At 38.4% G+C, this 22,725-nt stretch overlaps 1 protein-coding gene across 1 annotated transcript in view; it reads right to left on the bottom strand.

Annotated features, from left to right (window-relative positions):
* The window catches only part of LOC102892822 (transmembrane 4 L6 family member 4), a 44,167-nt gene that overhangs the window by 3,321 nt on the left and 18,121 nt on the right, over positions 1-22,725 (bottom strand). The window contains exons 3-4 of the mRNA XM_006926206.1: positions 22,368-22,504; positions 5,775-5,964 (exon numbers count right to left, since the gene is read on the bottom strand). Coding sequence (XP_006926268.1) covers positions 5,775-5,964; positions 22,368-22,504 — 327 coding nt within the window. The remainder of the gene's footprint in view (positions 1-5,774; positions 5,965-22,367; positions 22,505-22,725) is intronic.

The following is a 22,725-nucleotide window of genomic DNA, read 5'->3' as shown; positions in this document are numbered from 1 at the left end:
CTTTTTTTTTTTTTTTTGATGCTTCATTATTAAAGTATAGGAATGCTATGAATTTTTGAATGTTGATTTTGTATCCTGAAACTACTGTATTTGTTTATTGTTTCTAGTAGTGTTCTTGTGGAGTGTTTAGGGTTTTCTATATAGAGAATAATGTCATCTGCAAATAGTGACAATTTGACTCCCTTATTTCTTATTTGGATGCTTTTTATATCTTTCTCTTGCCTGATTGCACTTGCTAGGACCTTCAATGTTATATTGAATAACAGTGGCAATAATGGACAGCCTTTCCTTGTTCCTGATCTTAGAGGGAAGGTTTTTAGTTTTTCACCATTAAGTATAATCTTGGCTGACGGTTTGTCATATATATCCTTTATTATGGTAAGATACTTTCCTTCTCTACCGATTTTGTTGTGTTTTGATTATAAATGGATGCTGTATTTTGACGAAGGCTTTTTCTGCATCTGTTGATATGATCATATGATTTTTATTTTTTAATTTGTTTATGTGGTGTATCACATTAATCTATTTGCATATGTTGAACCATCCCTGTGCCCCTGGGATGAAGCCTACTTCATTGTGGTGTGTAATCTTTTTAATATGTTGCTGCATTCAGTTTGCTAGTATCTTAATTAGGATTTTTGCATCTGTGTTCATGGGAGATATTGATCTATAGTTTGTGTGTGTGTGTGTGTGTGTGTGTGTGTGTGTTAGCTTTACCAGATTTTAGTACTAGGATAATATTGGCTTCATAAAATAAATTAGGAAGTATTGCCTCCTCTTCGATTATTTGGAAGAGTTTGAGGAGAATAGGTATTAAATCCTCTTTGAATGTTTGGTAGAATTCATTGACGATGCCATTGGGTCCTGGACTTTTCCTTTTTGGTAGGTTTTTGATAATTGTTTCAATTTCCATACTGCTGATTGGTCTATCTAGATTTTCTAGTTCTTCTTGATTCAGTCTAGGATGATTGTATTTTTCTAAGTACTGGTCCATTTCTTCTAGGTTAATTAATTTGGTGTTATATACTTTCTCATAGTATTCTTGTATTATCCTTTGTATTTCTGCAGTGTCTGTCGTAATTTCTCCTCTTTCATCTCTGATTTTGTTTATTTGTGTCCTTTCTCTTTTTTCTTTAGTGAGTCTAGCCAGAGGTTTGTCAATTTTATTAACCTTCTTAAAGAACCAGCTCTTTGTTGCATTTATTTTTTTATTGTATTTTGTTGTTGTTGTTGTTGTCGTTTTCAATTTCATTTAATTCTGCTCTTGTTTTGATTATTTCTTTCTTTCTGCTGATTTTAGGCTTCATTTGTTCTTTCTTGTCTAGTTTTTTGAGATGAAGCATTAGGTTGTTTATTTGGGCTCATTCTTGTTTTTGAAGATAGGCCTGTAATGATATGAACTTTCCTCTTATGACCACTTTTGCCGTCCCAAAAGTTTTGATACGTTGTACTGTCATTATTATTCATTTCTATGTATCTCTTGATCTCTCTTTTTATTTCTTCTCTGACTCAGTTATTCTTCAGTAGCATGTTGTTTAATCTCCATGTATTTGTGGTTCTTTCCACTTTCTTTTTACAGTTAATGTCTAGCTTCAAAGTATTATGATTAGAGAATATGGTTGGTATGATTTCAACCCTCTTATATTTGTTGAGGCTATCTCTGTGTCCCAGTATGTGGTCAATCCTTGGGAATGTTCCATGTGCGCTAGAGAAGAATGTATAAGCAGCTGTTTTTTATGTCCAGCTGTGAGTGTTAATTATGTCCAGCTGATCTAATGTGTCATTTATGGATGTTATTTCCATATTGATTTTCTGTCTGGATGATCTGTCCATATCTGACAGTGAGGTATTTAGGTCCACTAGTATGATAGTGCTTTGGTCTAGTGTTTCTCCCTTTAGGGATAGTGTTTCTCCCTGTAGTTCTGTTAGTAATTGCTTTATATATTTCAGGGCTCCCTGATTGGGAGCATAGATATTAATAAGTGTTGTGTCTTCTTGGTGTATGATTCCCTTTATCATTATGAAGTGTTCCTCAGTATCTTTGTTTACCCTTTTTATTTCGAAGTCTATATTGTCCAATATCAGTACTGCTACTCTCGCTTTTCTCTGAATGCCATTTGCTTGATATATCATTTTGAACTCTTTCATTTTGTGTTTATATTTGTCTTTGGAAGAGAGAGGTGTCTCATGGAGACAGCATATGTTTGGTTTTGTTTTTTGATCCAAACTGCAACTCTGTGCCTTTTTATTGGTGAGTTCAGTCTATTTATATTTAGGGTGATTATTGAAATATGAGGTTTTCCTATAGTCATTTCATTTTTAGTTTTCTTGTAGCTCAGCATTTGCTTCCTTGTCCTTTTTTTTTCCAGTTGGGTTTTGTTAGTTTCCCCTCTGATCCTTCTTGTTTTATGTTATATACTTTAGTTCTGAATCTTTGGCATGTGGTTATCATTATAAATATATAGAGGATAGTTATATATACATAGTAATCCATTTTCTTTGGTGTGTGCCTTATATCCATTCCCCTTCGTGAATTTAGATATTTGAATCCTCCCCTTTTCTGTTATTGTTGACTCAATTTGTCCCTCTCTTCTTACTGTTTATGCTTATAATGCCCTGTTCTTAATAAGGGTTTCACTCCTCTGCTTCTATCTGCCTGCTAGTTGCTTTACTCATAGTTTTGTATTTTTTGTCATTTGTTTTAGGTGAGCTGACCCCTTTCAGTATTTCCTATATTGCAGGCCTCATAGTGGAGAATTTCCTCAATTTTTGTATGTCTGGAAAGGTCTTTATTTCTCCTTCATATCTAGAGAGCTTTGCTGTATACATTATACTTGGCTGGTAGTTCCTTTCATTTAATAGTTTGAATATTTGATTTCACTCCTTTCTAAGGCATGTAAGGTTTGTTCTGAGAAGTCTGACAATAATCTAATGGGGTTTCCTTTATAGGTTACCATCTACTTTTGCCTGGCTGAAAATTCTTTGTCATTAACTTTTTATATTTTTAAGGTCTTGGGAGGAGACATCTTAGGGTTGAAGTAATTGGGTGTTCTGTTGACTTCTTGAATTTCAAGCTCCAGCTCATTCCTTAGATTTGGTGAATGCTCACTAATTATTTTTTTGAAAATATTTTCTAATTCCTGCTCCTTTTCTTTACCTTCGATAATGCTCATTATTCTTATGTTTCCTCTCCTAATGATATTAGCTAGTTCTTCTATTTCTCTTTCATTATTTTTCAATTTTTGGTTTCTCCTTTCTTCCTTCTGATTTATTATAGATTTCTTTCTTTGATATCACTGATCCTTTCCTCCATTTGTTCAACTCTATTTCCCAAACTTCCTATTTCATTTTTCATCTCTTTTAGTGTGTTCTTCACCTCTAGAAGTTCTATTTGGTTCTTCTTAAGAGTTTCAATCTCCCTGCTAAAGAACTCATTCTACTCATCTAGTTTTTTTTTCAATTCCTGGAATTATTGATATGAATTATTTTGGATCTCATTGAGTTTTTTTCAGAAGTGCCATCCTGAATTCTCTGTCATTTAAGTCACATATTTCTATGTCTTTAAGCTTATTTTCCAGATAGAGGATTTATTATATAAAGATTTCTCTTTAGCCTGTTGCAAAAAAGGTGTTTTTCTTTTGATTTCCAGTAGTTGGCGTCTAAGCCTCTTGGATCCCTGCTTTATATAAAGCCTTAATAATGCCTTTTGTTTTTCCTTGTAGATGTTTAATCACACTCGCTACCCTCAGTCTCGGTCCCTGTCAGTGTTAGTGACAGTTTTGGTAGCTTTTGCTCAGATTCCCTTGGGGCTCCATGGTGTTTAGTCTTGGAGGATATGAGGGGAGATGCTCTCTGAGTGGGGGATGGGGCTGTGGCTCAGCCACACATTTTGCAACTGCCGCTGGTAATAATCAACTGTTGCTTCTCTGCCATCCACACTCTCTGCCTTGTGCCCTGATCCCTGGGCACTGTCACTGTGTGGTGCTCACAGCTCTCCCATGCAGGGCTGTTCAGGGAACTTGCCAGAACTTCTCACCTACTCCTCCTCCTACAGGGAGCTCCAGCTGCAAGAGGCAGCTTCTTTGTTTCTCCCAGTCTACTACCATACTCCCTTGTCTCTGACCTGTGGTAGCTCTTATTAGCAGTTCTCTCTTTCAGACGTGCTTGTGTGAAGGTTGGGTGGTTATTTTATTTTATTTTTTTTTTGAGTTTTAGATGTTCAGCTTATTGTTGTTTCAAGGGGAGAGATCTGGAGACATCTCTCATCCATCATGTTTCTGATGTCACCTGTTTTGCTCTTTTTAAGTAACACTATGTCATAAGTATTTTCAGTATTATTAAGTTTTGAAAAAAAATTTTAAGGTGGGGGAATGAAAACAATAAAAAAGACACTCTGGGAAGATACAGATATAAGACATTAGGTAACATTCCCTAGGTGATGAACTGGGGGAATTGGGTGGATGGAGACAAGGGCAAGATGTAGACTTTCTAACTGAATTCTTTTCTATATTTCTCTATGTGTACACATACACTTGGGCATGAGCACAATTTTTCATTTATAGACATATATAACACTGTTAAAACTCTAGAAGAAAGAAGCTCAAAGATACAGAGAGCATTTTGATGGTTGTCAGAGGGTGGGTAGGGGAGTAGAGGAAGGGGGCAGTTAAAAGGTTTAAATGGTAGTTACAAAATAGTCATGGGGATGTAGAATATAGCATGAGGAATATAGTCATTAATATTGTAATAACAATGTATGGTGTCAGATGAGTACTGGATTTATTAGGATGATCATTTCATAAGCTATATAAATGTCTAATCACTGTGTTGTACACCTGAAATTAATATAATATTGTATGTCAACTATAATAGAAAAAATAAAAATTACAAAACCTTTAAAGAAAATTATTTGAACTATTTAAAATTTGAAAATTATATTAAGTAGGGAGACCTTTATTTACATTTATTTATATAAATTTCAATTAAAGAAGTGAGTTCTGTTTAATTTTTTCCTCATGCATCAATTTGTGTATTTAAATAACCATGTGTATGAATAATTGCCTGATCTGGTTTGGTTATTAGTTGAAATAATTACAATATTTTACTGCTTATAGGTTTACTTTTATTTTTTCTATTGTTGATAATATACAATTATTTTTTGATATTAAATACTTAGTGATTTTTTTCCCCACTTAAGAATGATTTCACGATTTCTCTCTTCTATATTAGAAACCTCATCAAAATGTAGGGCTTTTTTTTTAATTTTTAATTTTTTTTTTTTTATGAGTATGTTTTGTTCTTTTCCAGGAAAAAGAAAATACCCTAAAGCATATTTCCTATCTTCCTTGGTAACTTTAAGCCACTGTGTAAATTTAATTAGGAAATGGTGAGAACATTTTGGGCCAGACCATGATGTATTATGGCTGACAATATGTGCATATAACAAATGCCCACTGAGAATTTTCACATAATATTATTGTAAATGTCTATATATTACATGGATTTCTTTTGCCTCCAGACCTATGGTCAATAGGGTGTGAGAATAAAAATTTTTGTCATCTTTAGCCTGGGTATGTTAACATGCGTAGAGAGCAAACTTCTCGGTCTCAGAAACACAATGTTTCCATGAGTTGATAAAAGGGACTGCCTGGACTTTGTAGCCTGGCTCTGGTTTTCTGTAGGTGCCACCTTCTCCACCCTCTCATTCCATTAGTGCTAGAGGCCTGCTTTGGCCTCCTGCATGCTGGGGGGAAAGGACAAAGACCTTAACTTACCCCACAACATCCACAACACTGGCAGTCTCCACAGAGGGTCCCTAGGAGGCCATTGACCACCTGGAAAGCGCAGAGAAGCATCTGGATCCCTCCTGTGACCAGCAGGATGGAGAAAAGTGTCAGATTCCAGGGAATCACATTTTCAGGCTCTCGGCACTTGCTCCATAAAGCTTCATCAATGAGGTAATCCCTGTGGGGAGCATGGGAGAGGAAAGGAGACATCTATAAAAAGAATGAAATACCCTAGACTGGAAATTCATCATCATAATTTTTTTTGGAATACTTCCAATCTAAAACATAAGTTCCATAAGAAACATATTCCACAACAACAGCACTTTTAAAAACAATACCTAAAATTTTTATTGAGTATATATTATGTTACAACCTTTCTAAACATTTTAAACTTATTCACTTATTTGTTTCTCATATAAAACTGATGATTCTTTTCTTCTATTTCACAAATAAAGACATTGAAGCACAGAGAGGTTAAGTGACTTCTTCCTAGGTCACACAGCTACCAAGGGACAGAATGATTTTTGTGAGCTGACCAAGAGAATGGGTAAATTCAATCAATATTTATTATAAGGCCTGGAAAATGAAGACACTTCAGGAGTAGAATCTCACACATGTTCATGACTTTTATCCCACCTACTGTCATTAGAGATCATTTGAACTTTTGACAAATTATCTATCAAGTCTACTGGCCATCTGAAGCCATGTAAAGTACAACAGTGTCATATAGTATAGGGAAAGAGCTCGATCTTTTTAAAGGCCTAATTCTAGCCTTAAAAATTGCAAATTAAAAAAAGTATTGTGAATTTAACTATATTTTTGTTAACATATTCCACATGCAAAAAGATTTAATTAATTAAAAGCAATAATAACCTGTTGCCTTAATATATATTTTACAAAGACTTTAAAATGGAGAAACTGCTTAATATGTTTATAAAATAAGTATATTAGGAGTCCACTGCAATATACAGGGCAGTTTATATTGGAGAAATGTGAAGTTACGCTGTCTGTGATGGAGAAATGTGTAGTTATGCTATCTTCAAGACCAAAATAACAGTAAAGTGGGTCAATCTTATGGATTATTATCATTCCTTCTCACATTCTTAGAGTTATAAATTGGTATTCCCCTCTTCCTTTGTGCACCCTCTATTCTCCCAAGGCCTCAGTGGGAAATTCTTCATCTGACTATTAAATTAAGTTGCCTTACGGTTTTTAGATCTTTTTGATAACTCTTGTTTCTGATGAATTCTCCAGTGGACCAGTACACACTTATATAAGGACATTCTGTATTAAAATCTAAAAAGTCTTTGCAATGATGGAAGATGCCTTGGCATTTAATAAAGCAGAAGGAATGAAAGTACAAGCATTTCGTTCTCGATTTAAATATAGAACGTTTATAGCATCGATCCACCTTTCCATAAGGCACAGGTTCTAGCTGCTCACTAGCTGTGTGACTTATCTGTAAAACGGGACTAACATTGTCTGTCAAACCACAGTTATTGTGAAGATTAAATGAGTTAATACTAGTAAAGTGCTTAGGACAGTGCCTAGTGTGTAGTAAGTGCTCAATAAGCACTAGTACTGTTATTGTTACTTTACTTAATCTGAACTGTCTGATTAAAGGAAAGGGCCTGGTATTTTGGATTCCAATGAACTTGGGTTTGAACGCAAGCATTCCTCTTTCTAGCTGTGTATTCTTCATACAAGTTACTTATCCTCACCCCACATCTCCACCGGAGCATCAGTTTCTTCATCTATTAGACAGGCTGAGAGCAACCTCACAATTGCGACAGTTCTCTGAGAGAATATACCTTTTGTATTGTTCTACAAGAGTTCTTTTTGGTATTTATTATTTTTAAAGTCTTGTTCTGTTCTGCATTTTTCCATGTAGTTTTATCTATCTTCACAATTTTTAAACGTGATGATGACAAGAGGTTATGGAGAGACAGTAGTTTTCAGTCACCTTTTGTAAAGAAAAGACCCCAAGATGAAGTGACTGGCAATCCTGAGTTCTTTCCCTCTCCTGAAGAGTTTGTACAGTGGCAAGATGACAGCCCCTCCTGGTGGTGAGATTAGTAAAATGCTCATGGGGGAACTTGGAAGCAAGGATTGAGTTTGGGTGCCTAGAGCAATCCTCTCAGCCCCACTCCTGCTGCTGCCTCACCCTTCACAAACCACCAGGATATCCCATTCCCGGCCCTTCTTCTCTCCCCGCCAAACTCTCAGGTTTTGAGACTCAGAGATTGCGGCATTGATCGCTGCGTCCAACTCTCCAACTTCCGGGGAGAGGGGGCCCTGAGTTATCATGGGCCTGGTAGCTAAGCACGTTTCCACATTCTGTGAAGCAAGAGGAGCTGAGGCAGTGTACATAACTGCAGTTTACTCCACCGCAGTTTTAAAGCACGCCAGTCTCGCGAAGGACACTTCCACGTGAGCTGCAGTAATCCCAGCATCATCGGAACAGAATGCCATGGATTCCATGCAACTCACTTCTTGCCAGCATCTAAGGCAGCTGAAGGAAGGAATAGGGGGGCCCGAATGCTTGCCTGGCCCACTCTGCCTGGTAATTCAGGTGCCACCTCTTCCTCCGAGACAGAGTCCTGATGCTCCTCCTGCCCTTGGCTGGCTTTGGTATCCCTTCTGTGCTTCCCAGCACTCTGTGTCGTTCATTGATTGTCCATCTGTCTTCAGTGTGGGACTGCACACTCACCAGAGCAGAGACCATGTCCCCTACCTCTGCCCCCATTTCCAGCACAGGGAGTGTGTTCAGTAAATAACAGCAGCTTTTGTGTATTGTGATCTGCTCATGTGCCAGGCACTGGGCTAGCTGCTTTATGTCACCTTCCCCAGTCCTCCCAGGAGGTGGTGCTTTCCTTGGCCAATGCCTGGCATGGAGTAGCCTTCAGGAAACTGTCTTTGAATAAATGAACATACGGCCGTATGCAGATTAGAAATTGAATCTAGAAATGGAAGTGCCTGGATATGATCCTGGGTCTGTCTGACTCCAAAGCCATCCTCTTAACAATTACACAAATCCCTCTATAGTATATTCGAAATATGATTTATTGATGAAACATATAAATGCCTCTATAATAGTGTGTCAATCAAGGTTTACTTATAAATGTGATAAAGAGATTATTCTCTTTGTATCCACATTAATGCTTGAAAAGATTGAAATTGTCATAAAATAATTATAAAAGCATATTTTAGAAAGTTCTAATACTTAGTAATTAATTCCATTTATAACATTGTTATTAAAAAAATAATAAAGCTGAAAGCTTAGCAAGCAGTATCTGGCAGTAACTGTGCTGAGTGCTTTATGTACTTCATGATATTTCATTCTCGCCTGAATTTGTGAAGTACATCTGGATGTCACCACATTTCACAGAGAAAGAGCTGAGAGATGAATCCATTGTACATTATTCACCATTGTTATGTGGCAGGTGTATGACTACCTTAAGTCCTGTAAAGACAAGGACAAAGCCAGTTCTTAACATTTGTGGTAGTTTCTTGTTTTGTGACAGCTGCGAACACGTTGTATGATCCTTTGTCCCACTACTGATGGATGTGCTTTCAGCTCTAGGGAGTGTGTTCAGAAGAAGCTTGGGGTTTCTTGCTGTTAAGTAATCTTTGAAGTGCAAATGCAGATAATGTTAACTGAAAGTCCAGAGAGATCATTAATTGAATTCAGTTCTGTGTCTTGATGGGAGAGTACTCTCTTCACCACTTTCCCAGGGAGCAAGCAGGGTTGCAGCCTGACGAGGGAGTACTGTGCTTGGCTATGTCCTTTGTTCTTCCCGCACTGCTGAATGTCCTTGGCCTTTCCTCTGGTTCCCTATCCCCTTCCCCACAGCTGTCTCCATGCCCTGTGCCAGCTGCTTCCCTTTCGTCAGCTCAGGGTCAAGGCAGAGGTGGCCAATTGTCTTAGAGAGGAAGACCTTGAGTGGGAGGAGATCCTACTTCAAATTAAGCCAAGAAGATATATCTCAAAATGTCCCAGGTTCCTTTTCCTTCTGGGATGCTTCTTTAGTATAGTTCTCATGACCAAAAGAGTTAATTATCTTTGCTCCTTTAATATGATCACCAACAAACATTTTTGAGGAAAACAGTGTTAAATACTACATCATTGAAGAGCCCTGGATTTTGTGCCCCAAGCTGGAAATCTCAGAATCCACCTTGATCACTTTCCCCCTTTTCTCTCACAGCTAATCCTGATGATTCCATCTCAGATAGTCTCTGAAATTTGTTTCCTTCTTTTGAGCCCAGTTGTATTGCCTTGTGGATGCTCATGATCTCATCTGGATTGTGACTCCAACCTCCTATTTCTATGTTCTCTCTCAAGTTACTGAGCCCTTCTGTTCATCTTCCATGTTGCCACCAACGTAATGTTTCGGAAACTTCCAGGAGTTCACATTGTGTTCTGCCTGAAGCCTCTGCTGTCTCCTGGTGTTCTGAGGGTCTGGCCTGCCCCTCAGTCATCTGCCTCACATGGTGCCCCCTTCTTTGCCTCTCCCCCACATTCACCCTGAGCTTCCGGCTGCACAGTAAACTGACATTCTCTGACCATGTTGGGCCTTTTCTTAGTTGCCTCAGGGCTTACTCTTCTCTCTACCTGAAATGTGTTTCCCTTCATCTTTGCTCATCTTCCAAAACCAGCCCATATCATCCCCTTAATGAAATTTCCCTTGCATTTCTCCATTTCATCCCTTTCTGCATCGTGAGGGTCTGGCTTGTGTTGTCACCCTAACTAAACATGTGCTCACAAGGACAGGGACCATGTATGTCCTCCTTTGCTCCATGTTTGGGAGAAGTTTCTACACAAAGTAGGGTACTGTCAAGTGTTTTTATTTTGTTTGTTTTTTAATACTCCTTCTATTACTTACTAGCTGGGGAACCCTCAGCAAATTAACCTTTTGACCTTCATTTTTCTAGTTTGGGGATAGGAATTCTCAAATTTATTAGGAAGATTAAGTAAGATTAATATATGCAAAATACATAGCCCTTGATCATTAACAGGAAAAGGTGGAGGAGGGAGAAGCAGCTGCCTCTCCTGCCATTTAGTGACAAGGGGAGAGGGGCAAACTGTCTTGAGCACTTCTGTTTGGGCTCATACAAGTGATTTATCTTTTCTACCTCCTAAGTAGCTGTGTACGTGTGTTAGGTTTGCAGTGACAGTGATAACTGCTGCAATGCTTACACATTGGGATCTGATAGATAAGAAGAGTCCATGGCATAGTAAAAAGGACTGGAGATAGGAGGCTCCTGAGCTTTGCTAGGTGGAATCTATACTAAAAGCAGATAGTGTGAATCAATATAAATTGTGTTCAAGATAAAGTGCTGTGACTTGGAGTCAGAAAACTTAGATTCAACTTCAGTCATTAATAAACAGCATTCTTTTCAGAAAGTCACTGTTCTCTCTGGGTTTCAGTTATGTCCTCTGTAGCTGAGTTGATAATCTCATAAACTTTTTGGGGAGGAACAAATGAAACACTGTGGGTGAAAGCACTTTGTTAACTGAAAAACACTAAGCAACAGAAGATTCAATTATTGTTATATATAACTCAGGATGGGTGTCTGCATTCCAAGGGAAGGTTTGGAGCTGGCAGTGGGAGAAAAAGGTCAAAAAAGGAATATGAGTTCTTGTCTCAGAGGCTAAGTCACAGGACATAGGGGACAATGGAACACTGAGAAAACTATGGTAGGTGGCAGAGGATGCAGTGATATGCACTCTGCCTGGATCCATCCTCCTGAAAGCCTTTCTTGTACCAATTGTGCCATATTTCATTCCTTGCACAGAGAATGGACTTGCATCTTACCTGGGATTAAATTCTAAAGTCAGGATGAACAGAAAAACGCATAAATAGTCAAAATTATCCTTACCCTATCAATTGCCTAGGAAGTGTGATATATATGGTTTATGATACGACCTTACATACCAATTTTAAATCATATGATAATTTAAAGCTACTATGCAGATGTCTAGGTATTTAAACCTTTCCTTCTTCAGAGCCTTATCAAAGCCATGAAGCGAACGGAAATATGAAAAATTCCGAAATGTTTCCACTTGTCTGAAAAGTTTATTCTGCTTTTATTATTAAACCTCTCTAATCTGATATCCATTAAAGGATGGATTACTTGTGAGGAGTAGATAAAATAACATATGTGACAATGTTTATCAGAGAGTAATGTACAATACATGATTGTGATGTAAATGAAAACTTGCTTCTCCAGAAGGACTAGCACAGAGTACTTTGAAAAGTGATTTCCCGTCCTTGCCCCAAGCTCACATTTCCTGTACTGGCTCACAGACCAGCTGTCACTCTCCTGACCTTGGCCATTAGTTCCATAGCACCACAAGCAGGGTGTGAGTGTGTCAGGGGAGGTGTTAGGCCCTCAATGCCAGATGTATAAGACCATTGTACTGCTTTGGAATGTTACTTGACATCTGTTGTGTTCCCTTTCTCCTTCTGTCGTTTTGGACATAAAATTAATCTAATTGATTTTAAGTTAATCAAGGATAGTATTCACGTAATAGAATAAACAACAACCAAAAAAACATGTTTAATGCTGCGCTGATGAATATCACTTGTACCCTACTCTACAGTTAAACAGGAGTACACGCTTCACAGGGCAGTGGAGCCCCAACTGTCTTCTGTAAGATGAGAAGGCTTTTCACAGTAAAATAATTTTGAAATCACTGCACGCTATATGAGGATATTAGAGGTCTTATACTCCTGTTTCACTATAGAGTAAGGTAGAAATGATATTATATATGAAACACTGTGAACAAACCGAGACCTCAGATCATAACAGAACGAGTACTGCCATCTTTCCCATCTGAAGTCCACTCTGAGGTTCTTCGGACTCTCACTGTAAAGTAGTAATAGGGATTTGAGTTCATACATTGGTGTCCTATAGATTTTCTAGTCATAGACCCATCATTCATGTGCAGCAGGACCCAAAAACCACATACCCCAATCCTCTAGTTGTCAGTCACTGTGCTCGGTGGATGGGCTGCCATGGTGAACAAAATGGAACAGTCCCAGGCCTTGTAGAGGTTAGAGTCTACATAACACTATCTAATAGACTGTCTGTGACGAGGGGAATGTCCTAAGTCTGTAACATTCAATACAGTCACTACTAGCCATCTGTGGCCATCGAGTGCTTGAAATAAGGCTAATGTGACTGAGGAATTTTTAACCTTATTTCATTTAAATGAATTTAAATTTAAATATCTACATAAAGCTACTGGCCACTGTATTGGACAGTGCAGTCTAGAGAGAGAGGATGTGTAATGCAAAAAGGCTGAGACTGGAAGTCAGGATGTATGATTTTGAGACCTGCCTCTGCCCTCAACCAGCAGTGTGACTTTGAGCAAGTTAAACTGGATAAGCCTGCCTTGGCAAGGAGCAGCTTCCTCTTGGGGTTGCTATGGAGATTAAATTATAAATTTGTGAAAAAAATGTCTTTATAAACTACAAAATATCATGAAAATTTGAAGTGTTATTTTAATGAGATCTGTTAACATTAACTCTCATGAAGAATCTAGTGTTTCCAATGTCATTTGCACCTTAAAAAAGTCTTTTAGTTATAGACCGTTCAGGATATTAGTGAGAGCCTTTAAGCCTTGTTAGTGAGTAATTATTCTCGTTTTCTGATATGAGATTTGCAATGGAAGCCACTACTCTCTGTTTGTTAATATTATTAGTTGTCTCACGTGTCTGCTGATAAATTTTGGATTTGAGTGGAGATACCACCTATTTCCTTCCCTCAAACCAGTTGTGGTGCCCTCTTTTATTATTTCTCTTGGTCTCTATCAAGAGCAATTAGAGGTGAGATGTATTGCAACTTCACTCCACTCTATAACTCCAGCCCTGCTCAAAGGAGCAACATGCCAGATACTTGTAAAATAAAGATGACAGGGCAAGTGCAGTTTTTCCCCCTGGGCCATTTACCTGCCCGTGCCCCTTGTGGTGACAAATGACATTGCAGAGTATACTCTACCCGTTGTGGAAGGGGTAGCCCCATGTGCTATTGACCATGAGACATTTAGGACCCTTGTTGATGGAGACAGCTGAGATGACAAATGAATATCCAGCACCCAAGAATCCAATCACAGCAAATATTGTGGAGGTGAACATCTAAAAGAGAGGGAGAAAAAGGTAGGTTCTTAAGGCAGTCCATAGGTTGTACTCAGCACACCTACCCAACCTGTTGTTGAGTGTGGTTACTACAGGGACATTATGAGGTAGGAACCAGTATTTACAGGAGATGGGGCTTGTGGGGTCTCCTACAATGATTTTAGGGTCACATGGCAGGCAGATTCTGCTTATGAGAAAGAATAGACATCTAGAAATACTTCTCATTGGTCATAGTTATATTCCTTGAGGTCAAGATGATTGAGTTCAACCTCTCTTCCACGTGGTGGCAGACTTTAAAATATCTGAAGACATTAAATATCTTAAATAAGCATATTTTATATTTAACATCTCTTCATCCTTTCTACCCTCTAAAACTTTTCTCTTCTCCGGATTAAATAAGCCCAACATTCCACTCCTTTTAAATGTTTTTATATGACAGAGAGATTACTTAGTGAAAAATAGATTGTACTAGTATTTTTCTTTTTCATTTATAAAATTAAAAAAATTAGGCAATGTGAAAGGCCGACACAACCCTAGAGCCCATCCAGACGAACTCTCTCTTACAGATGAAAAAATTAGGTCCAGAGATGCAATGTCCATTCTAAACGGTAATAAGAAACGAACGTGAAAACAATATTTTGGAAATAGAGGTGGAAAATTATCACCTCTATTACTATTACTTTGGGGACATGAAAGTGTAGTGCAAAGCACATGATTTTAAAGGTCAGCAGACCCAGGCTCAAATCTCAGCTTTGCCACTTTTCTCTGTGCGATGACTCTAAATAATGGATGCTTCCCCAGAATCTTAGTTGTCTCGTCTATAAAATAGGCATGAGGAAGCCTACCTAAAGCTCTCCTGTGAAAATTATATGCGCTAACCTAAGTTTAATGTCAGATACATCCCTTCTCCCTCCGTAATTCTAGCACAGCACAGTGCCTACAACACATTAATGTGTAGCTTTCTAAGTCTGTCATCCCCAACCAGAACATAAACTTCTTGAAGCCATGGATACAGTGAATTATGTGAAACTAGTTAGGACATTGTTCTGTTTTTCTTCTTCCTGACTTATGCACTGCACTGGGTAACTACCTTTTGGATGTTTTCAATGACTAAGGTATTTTGTTATTCATTACTTCGATTTTTTTCCTTTGATTTTTATGTTTACCCTAAATTCACTTCACTCTCACCATCAAGAACATTTGTGAATAGGCCTAAGAAATACTACAAACATTTTTCAGAAGGATATAGTTTAATATTCATTTATATAAAAGGTTTGTGCCAGTGTAACAGATACAGTTTTTACAATTGTGTTTTTGGGGGGGAAAAATAAGAACATTTGTGAGTATAATTTAGGTCAGAAGTAAATGAAAAATTTTGGTCAATTTGAAACAACCCAATTAATTTTAGATGACAGAATTGAATACAATTTTTTTTTTAAACAGATTTCTTAGTTATTCTAGGAATGAGGACTTCACAATTTCTAGTCTTGGATATTCTGGCTAATAAGCCTTTTAAAGGCCATTCTGGATGAGCACTCTTAGTGTTTACAGTGTGGCGGATCACTAATATATGCCTGTGAGAGGAATGTTTGAATATGGCTTTGTCTCCTGTAAATCGATATTTGACAAGGAGAGAAACAACCCAATTAATTTTAGATGACAGAATTGAATACAATTTTTTTTTTAAACAGATTTCTTAGTTATTCTAGGAATGAGGACTTCACAATTTCTAGTCTTGGCTATTCTGGCTAATAAGCCTTTTAAAGGCCATTCTGGATGAGCACTCTTAGTGTTTACAGTGTGGCGGATCACTAATATATGCCTGTGAGAGGAATGTTTGAATATGGCTTTGTCTCCTGTAAATCGATATTTGTGACAAGGAGTGAAATTTCCATTGACAGCACCATACATGGACACAAAAGTGTTGTGTCCCAACTGATATGGAAGAGAAGAGATGTGCTGTGGGAAACCTTTGACACTCAACAGGTGTCTTTAGTCGTAGCAAAGACATCGATGTAAAGAAGCATGAATATATTAAAAAAATATGTAAGTGGGGGAGTCGCATTTCAAAATCAACGTATTAAAATTATTTTATATTTTAGACAACATGTGATTTAAAATATGCACATATCGCTGAAAGTTTACATATTAATGTTAGTCAGGAGCTTTTTTGAAACTTTATGGGAAACTAAGAGTTGGTTTTATATTAATCATTGCCTTGTATTTGGGTCGATGTGGTAATTTGCAGAGTTTTCAATCTCGTCAGAGCCTATAATTTTTTTCAGTGAGTTCATGTAACAGCACACTTTGGGAAATGCCGCTCCAATTCTGTGAGAGCTCACCTCGCCAGTTCTCTGTCTCTGAGCCACCTGCACGCTCCAATCAAATTGCCATTCAGTTAGACATATCTGGTATAACTCTAGGAATGGCCAGATTGTTCCAGCACAGCGATTGAGAACTTACACTCAGGTCAGTTTCTTCTAATGTTGCTTCTTGCCCTTTCAGAGCAAGGCTGAGTGGTCTGGAAACATTTGTTGGCATGTGGCCCTTCCTGGTGGAATGGGTTGTCTCAGTGAAAAATGAAGTCTAGGCGGAAGAGTCTCTCACATCTTAAAAGGAGTTAAAAATCTTCGAAAGTCATAGTTTTTACTAAATAAGTGGTTAAACATTTTTGCAATTATATTTTTACAAAAAAGAACATCTCAAAAACCACCTAGTGCAATCTTTTCACTTTCTAACTAAAAACACAAACAAACAAAACACAGCAATAAAACCTCTACTCCTTGAGAGCCTTAGATGCATTATCTCACTTAATCCTCTCAGTGTGTTCAGTAAATAACAGCAGCTTTTGTGTATTGTGATCTGCTCATGTGCCAGGCACTGGGCTAGCTGCTTTATGTCACCTTCCCCAGTCCTCCCAGGAGGTGGTGCTTTCCTTGGCCAATGCCTGGCATGGAGTAGCCTTCAGGAAACTGTCTTTGAATAAATGAACATACGGCCGTATGCAGATTAGAAATTGAATCTAGAAATGGAAGTGCCTGGATATGATCCTGGGTCTGTCTGACTCCAAAGCCATCCTCTTAACAATTACACAAATCCCTCTATAGTATATTCGAAATATGATTTATTGATGAAACATATAAATGCCTCTATAATAGTGTGTCAATCAAGGTTTACTTATAAATGTGATAAAGAGATTATTCTCTTTGTATCCACATTAATGCTTGAAAAGATTGAAATTGTCATAAAATAATTATAAAAGCATATTTTAGAAAGTTCTAATACTTAGTAATTAATTCCATTTATAACATTGTTATTAAAAAAATAATAAAGCTGAAAGCTTAGCAAGCAGTATCTGGCAGTAACTGTGCTGAGTGCTTTATGTACTTCATGATATTTCATTCTCGCCTGAATTTGTGAAGTACATCTGGATGTCACCACATTTCACAGAGAAAGAGCTGAGAGATGAATCCATTGTACATTATTCACCATTGTTATGTGGCAGGTGTATGACTACCTTAAGTCCTGTAAAGACAAGGACAAAGCCAGTTCTTAACATTTGTGGTAGTTTCTTGTTTTGTGACAGCTGCGAACACGTTGTATGATCCTTTGTCCCACTACTGATGGATGTGCTTTCAGCTCTAGGGAGTGTGTTCAGAAGAAGCTTGGGGTTTCTTGCTGTTAAGTAATCTTTGAAGTGCAAATGCAGATAATGTTAACTGAAAGTCCAGAGAGATCATTAATTGAATTCAGTTCTGTGTCTTGATGGGAGAGTACTCTCTTCACCACTTTCCCAGGGAGCAAGCAGGGTTGCAGCCTGACGAGGGAGTACTGTGCTTGGCTATGTCCTTTGTTCTTCCCGCACTGCTGAATGTCCTTGGCCTTTCCTCTGGTTCCCTATCCCCTTCCCCACAGCTGTCTCCATGCCCTGTGCCAGCTGCTTCCCTTTCGTCAGCTCAGGGTCAAGGCAGAGGTGGCCAATTGTCTTAGAGAGGAAGACCTTGAGTGGGAGGAGATCCTACTTCAAATTAAGCCAAGAAGATATATCTCAAAATGTCCCAGGTTCCTTTTCCTTCTGGGATGCTTCTTTAGTATAGTTCTCATGACCAAAAGAGTTAATTATCTTTGCTCCTTTAATATGATCACCAACAAACATTTTTGAGGAAAACAGTGTTAAATACTACATCATTGAAGAGCCCTGGATTTTGTGCCCCAAGCTGGAAATCTCAGAATCCACCTTGATCACTTTCCCCCTTTTCTCTCACAGCTAATCCTGATGATTCCATCTCAGATAGTCTCTGAAATTTGTTTCCTTCTTTTGAGCCCAGTTGTATTGCCTTGTGGATGCTCATGATCTCATCTGGATTGTGACTCCAACCTCCTATTTCTATGTTCTCTCTCAAGTTACTGAGCCCTTCTGTTCATCTTCCATGTTGCCACCAACGTAATGTTTCGGAAACTTCCAGGAGTTCACATTGTGTTCTGCCTGAAGCCTCTGCTGTCTCCTGGTGTTCTGAGGGTCTGGCCTGCCCCTCAGTCATCTGCCTCACATGGTGCCCCCTTCTTTGCCTCTCCCCCACATTCACCCTGAGCTTCCGGCTGCACAGTAAACTGACATTCTCTGACCATGTTGGGCCTTTTCTTAGTTGCCTCAGGGCTTACTCTTCTCTCTACCTGAAATGTGTTTCCCTTCATCTTTGCTCATCTTCCAAAACCAGCCCATATCATCCCCTTAATGAAATTTCCCTTGCATTTCTCCATTTCATCCCTTTCTGCATCGTGAGGGTCTGGCTTGTGTTGTCACCCTAACTAAACATGTGCTCACAAGGACAGGGACCATGTATGTCCTCCTTTGCTCCATGTTTGGGAGAAGTTTCTACACAAAGTAGGGTACTGTCAAGTGTTTTTATTTTGTTTGTTTTTTAATACTCCTTCTATTACTTACTAGCTGGGGAACCCTCAGCAAATTAACCTTTTGACCTTCATTTTTCTAGTTTGGGGATAGGAATTCTCAAATTTATTAGGAAGATTAAGTAAGATTAATATATGCAAAATACATAGCCCTTGATCATTAACAGGAAAAGGTGGAGGAGGGAGAAGCAGCTGCCTCTCCTGCCATTTAGTGACAAGGGGAGAGGGGCAAACTGTCTTGAGCACTTCTGTTTGGGCTCATACAAGTGATTTATCTTTTCTACCTCCTAAGTAGCTGTGTACGTGTGTTAGGTTTGCAGTGACAGTGATAACTGCTGCAATGCTTACACATTGGGATCTGATAGATAAGAAGAGTCCATGGCATAGTAAAAAGGACTGGAGATAGGAGGCTCCTGAGCTTTGCTAGGTGGAATCTATACTAAAAGCAGATAGTGTGAATCAATATAAATTGTGTTCAAGATAAAGTGCTGTGACTTGGAGTCAGAAAACTTAGATTCAACTTCAGTCATTAATAAACAGCATTCTTTTCAGAAAGTCACTGTTCTCTCTGGGTTTCAGTTATGTCCTCTGTAGCTGAGTTGATAATCTCATAAACTTTTTGGGGAGGAACAAATGAAACACTGTGGGTGAAAGCACTTTGTTAACTGAAAAACACTAAGCAACAGAAGATTCAATTATTGTTATATATAACTCAGGATGGGTGTCTGCATTCCAAGGGAAGGTTTGGAGCTGGCAGTGGGAGAAAAAGGTCAAAAAAGGAATATGAGTTCTTGTCTCAGAGGCTAAGTCACAGGACATAGGGGACAATGGAACACTGAGAAAACTATGGTAGGTGGCAGAGGATGCAGTGATATGCACTCTGCCTGGATCCATCCTCCTGAAAGCCTTTCTTGTACCAATTGTGCCATATTTCATTCCTTGCACAGAGAATGGACTTGCATCTTACCTGGGATTAAATTCTAAAGTCAGGATGAACAGAAAAACGCATAAATAGTCAAAATTATCCTTACCCTATCAATTGCCTAGGAAGTGTGATATATATGGTTTATGATACGACCTTACATACCAATTTTAAATCATATGATAATTTAAAGCTACTATGCAGATGTCTAGGTATTTAAACCTTTCCTTCTTCAGAGCCTTATCAAAGCCATGAAGCGAACGGAAATATGAAAAATTCCGAAATGTTTCCACTTGTCTGAAAAGTTTATTCTGCTTTTATTATTAAACCTCTCTAATCTGATATCCATTAAAGGATGGATTACTTGTGAGGAGTAGATAAAATAACATATGTGACAATGTTTATCAGAGAGTAATGTACAATACATGATTGTGATGTAAATGAAAACTTGCTTCTCCAGAAGGACTAGCACAGAGTACTTTGAAAAGTGATTTCCCGTCCTTGCCCCAAGCTCACATTTCCTGTACTGGCTCACAGACCAGCTGTCACTCTCCTGACCTTGGCCATTAGTTCCATAGCACCACAAGCAGGGTGTGAGTGTGTCAGGGGAGGTGTTAGGCCCTCAATGCCAGATGTATAAGACCATTGTACTGCTTTGGAATGTTACTTGACATCTGTTGTGTTCCCTTTCTCCTTCTGTCGTTTTGGACATAAAATTAATCTAATTGATTTTAAGTTAATCAAGGATAGTATTCACGTAATAGAATAAACAACAACCAAAAAAACATGTTTAATGCTGCGCTGATGAATATCACTTGTACCCTACTCTACAGTTAAACAGGAGTACACGCTTCACAGGGCAGTGGAGCCCCAACTGTCTTCTGTAAGATGAGAAGGCTTTTCACAGTAAAATAATTTTGAAATCACTGCACGCTATATGAGGATATTAGAGGTCTTATACTCCTGTTTCACTATAGAGTAAGGTAGAAATGATATTATATATGAAACACTGTGAACAAACCGAGACCTCAGATCATAACAGAACGAGTACTGCCATCTTTCCCATCTGAAGTCCACTCTGAGGTTCTTCGGACTCTCACTGTAAAGTAGTAATAGGGATTTGAGTTCATACATTGGTGTCCTATAGATTTTCTAGTCATAGACCCATCATTCATGTGCAGCAGGACCCAAAAACCATATACCCTGATCCTCTAGTTGTCAGTCACTGTGCTCGGTGGATGGGCTGCCATGGTGAACAAAATGGAACAGTCCCAGGCCTTGTAGAGGTTAGAGTCTACATAGCACTATCTAATAGACTGTCTGTGACGAGGGGAATGTCCTAAGTCTGTAACATTCAATACAGTCACTACTAGCCATCTGTGGCCATCGAGTGCTTGAAATAAGGCTAATGTGACTGAGGAATTTTTAACTTTATTTCATTTAAATGAATTTAAATTTAAATATCTACATAAAGCTACTGGCCACTGTATTGGACAGTGCAGTCCAGAGGGAGAGGATGTGTAATGCAAAAAGGCTGAGACTGGAAGTCAGGATGTATGAATTTGAGACCTGCCTCTGCCCTCAACCAGCAGTGTGACTTTGAGCAAGTTAAACTGGATAAGCCTGCCTTGGCAAGGAGCAGCTTCCTCTTGGGGTTGCTATGGAGATTAAATTATAAATTTGTGAAAAAAATGTCTTTATAAACTACAAAATATCATGAAAATTTGAAGTGTTATTTTAATGAGATCTGTTAACATTAACTCTCATGAAGAATCTAGTGTTTCCAATGTCATTTGCACCTTAAAAAAGTCTTTTAGTTATAGACCGTTCAGGATATTAGTGAGAGCCTTTAAGCCTTGTTAGTGAGTAATTATTCTCGTTTTCTGATATGACATGGACAATAGACTAGTAGTTATCAGAGGGTAGGAGGGGAGGGAGGAGGTAGATTGGGGGGGAGAATTTAAATCATTTCTTCAATTAAAAAAATAATAACTGAATTAATTAATTTTAAAAAAGAGGAACTATAGGAAGTCTCTTAAAAATTCCTCAAAAAATAAAAAAATAAATAAAATACAGCAGGGACATGGACTCAATGGCTGTTAGAGGCTTTGTTTAGGGTAGGAGCCCTAAACAAAGGGCTCAACCTGGCCCGGTGTAGGCCTTTGTTGTGCTTAAACGCAGACCCAGGAGTTCTTAATTTTTAAGTTTTGAAAAAGAAGTAAGGTTCTAAGAGACTTTTAGTGAATTCTATTTTTAAAAGTTGGCGGCTTTGCAATGGAAGCCACTACTCTCTGTTTGTTAATATTATTAGTTGTCTCACGTGTCTGCTGATAAATTTTGGATTTGAGTGGAGATACCACCTATTTCCTTCCCTCAAACCAGTTGTGGTGCCCTCTTTTATTATTTCTCTTGGTCTCTATCAAGAGCAATTAGAGGTGAGATGTATTGCAACTTCACTCCACTCTATAACTCCAGCCCTGCTCAAAGGAGCAACATGCCAGATACTTGTAAAATAAAGATGACAGGGCAAGTGCAGTTTTTCCCCCTGGGCCATTTACCTGCCCGTGCCCCTTGTGGTGACAAATGACATTGCAGAGTATACTCTACCCGTTGTGGAAGGGGTAGCCCCATGTGCTATTGACCATGAGACATTTAGGACCCTTGTTGATGGAGACAGCTGAGATGACAAATGAATATCCAGCACCCAAGAATCCAATCACAGCAAATATTGTGGAGGTGAACATCTAAAAGAGAGGGAGAAAAAGGTAGGTTCTTAAGGCAGTCCATAGGTTGTACTCAGCACACCTACCCAACCTGTTGTTGAGTGTGGTTACTACAGGGACATTATGAGGTAGGAACCAGTATTTACAGGAGATGGGGCTTGTGGGGTCTCCTACAATGATTTTAGGGTCACATGGCAGGCAGATTCTGCTTATGAGAAAGAATAGACATCTAAATACTTCTC

This window comes from Pteropus alecto, unplaced genomic scaffold (assembly GCF_000325575.1).
Source record: "Pteropus alecto unplaced genomic scaffold, ASM32557v1 scaffold239, whole genome shotgun sequence".
Lineage (NCBI taxonomy): Eukaryota > Metazoa > Chordata > Mammalia > Chiroptera > Pteropodidae > Pteropus > Pteropus alecto.
Note: the sequence above shows the minus strand (reverse complement) of the source record. Positions and strands in the feature narration are given on the sequence as shown.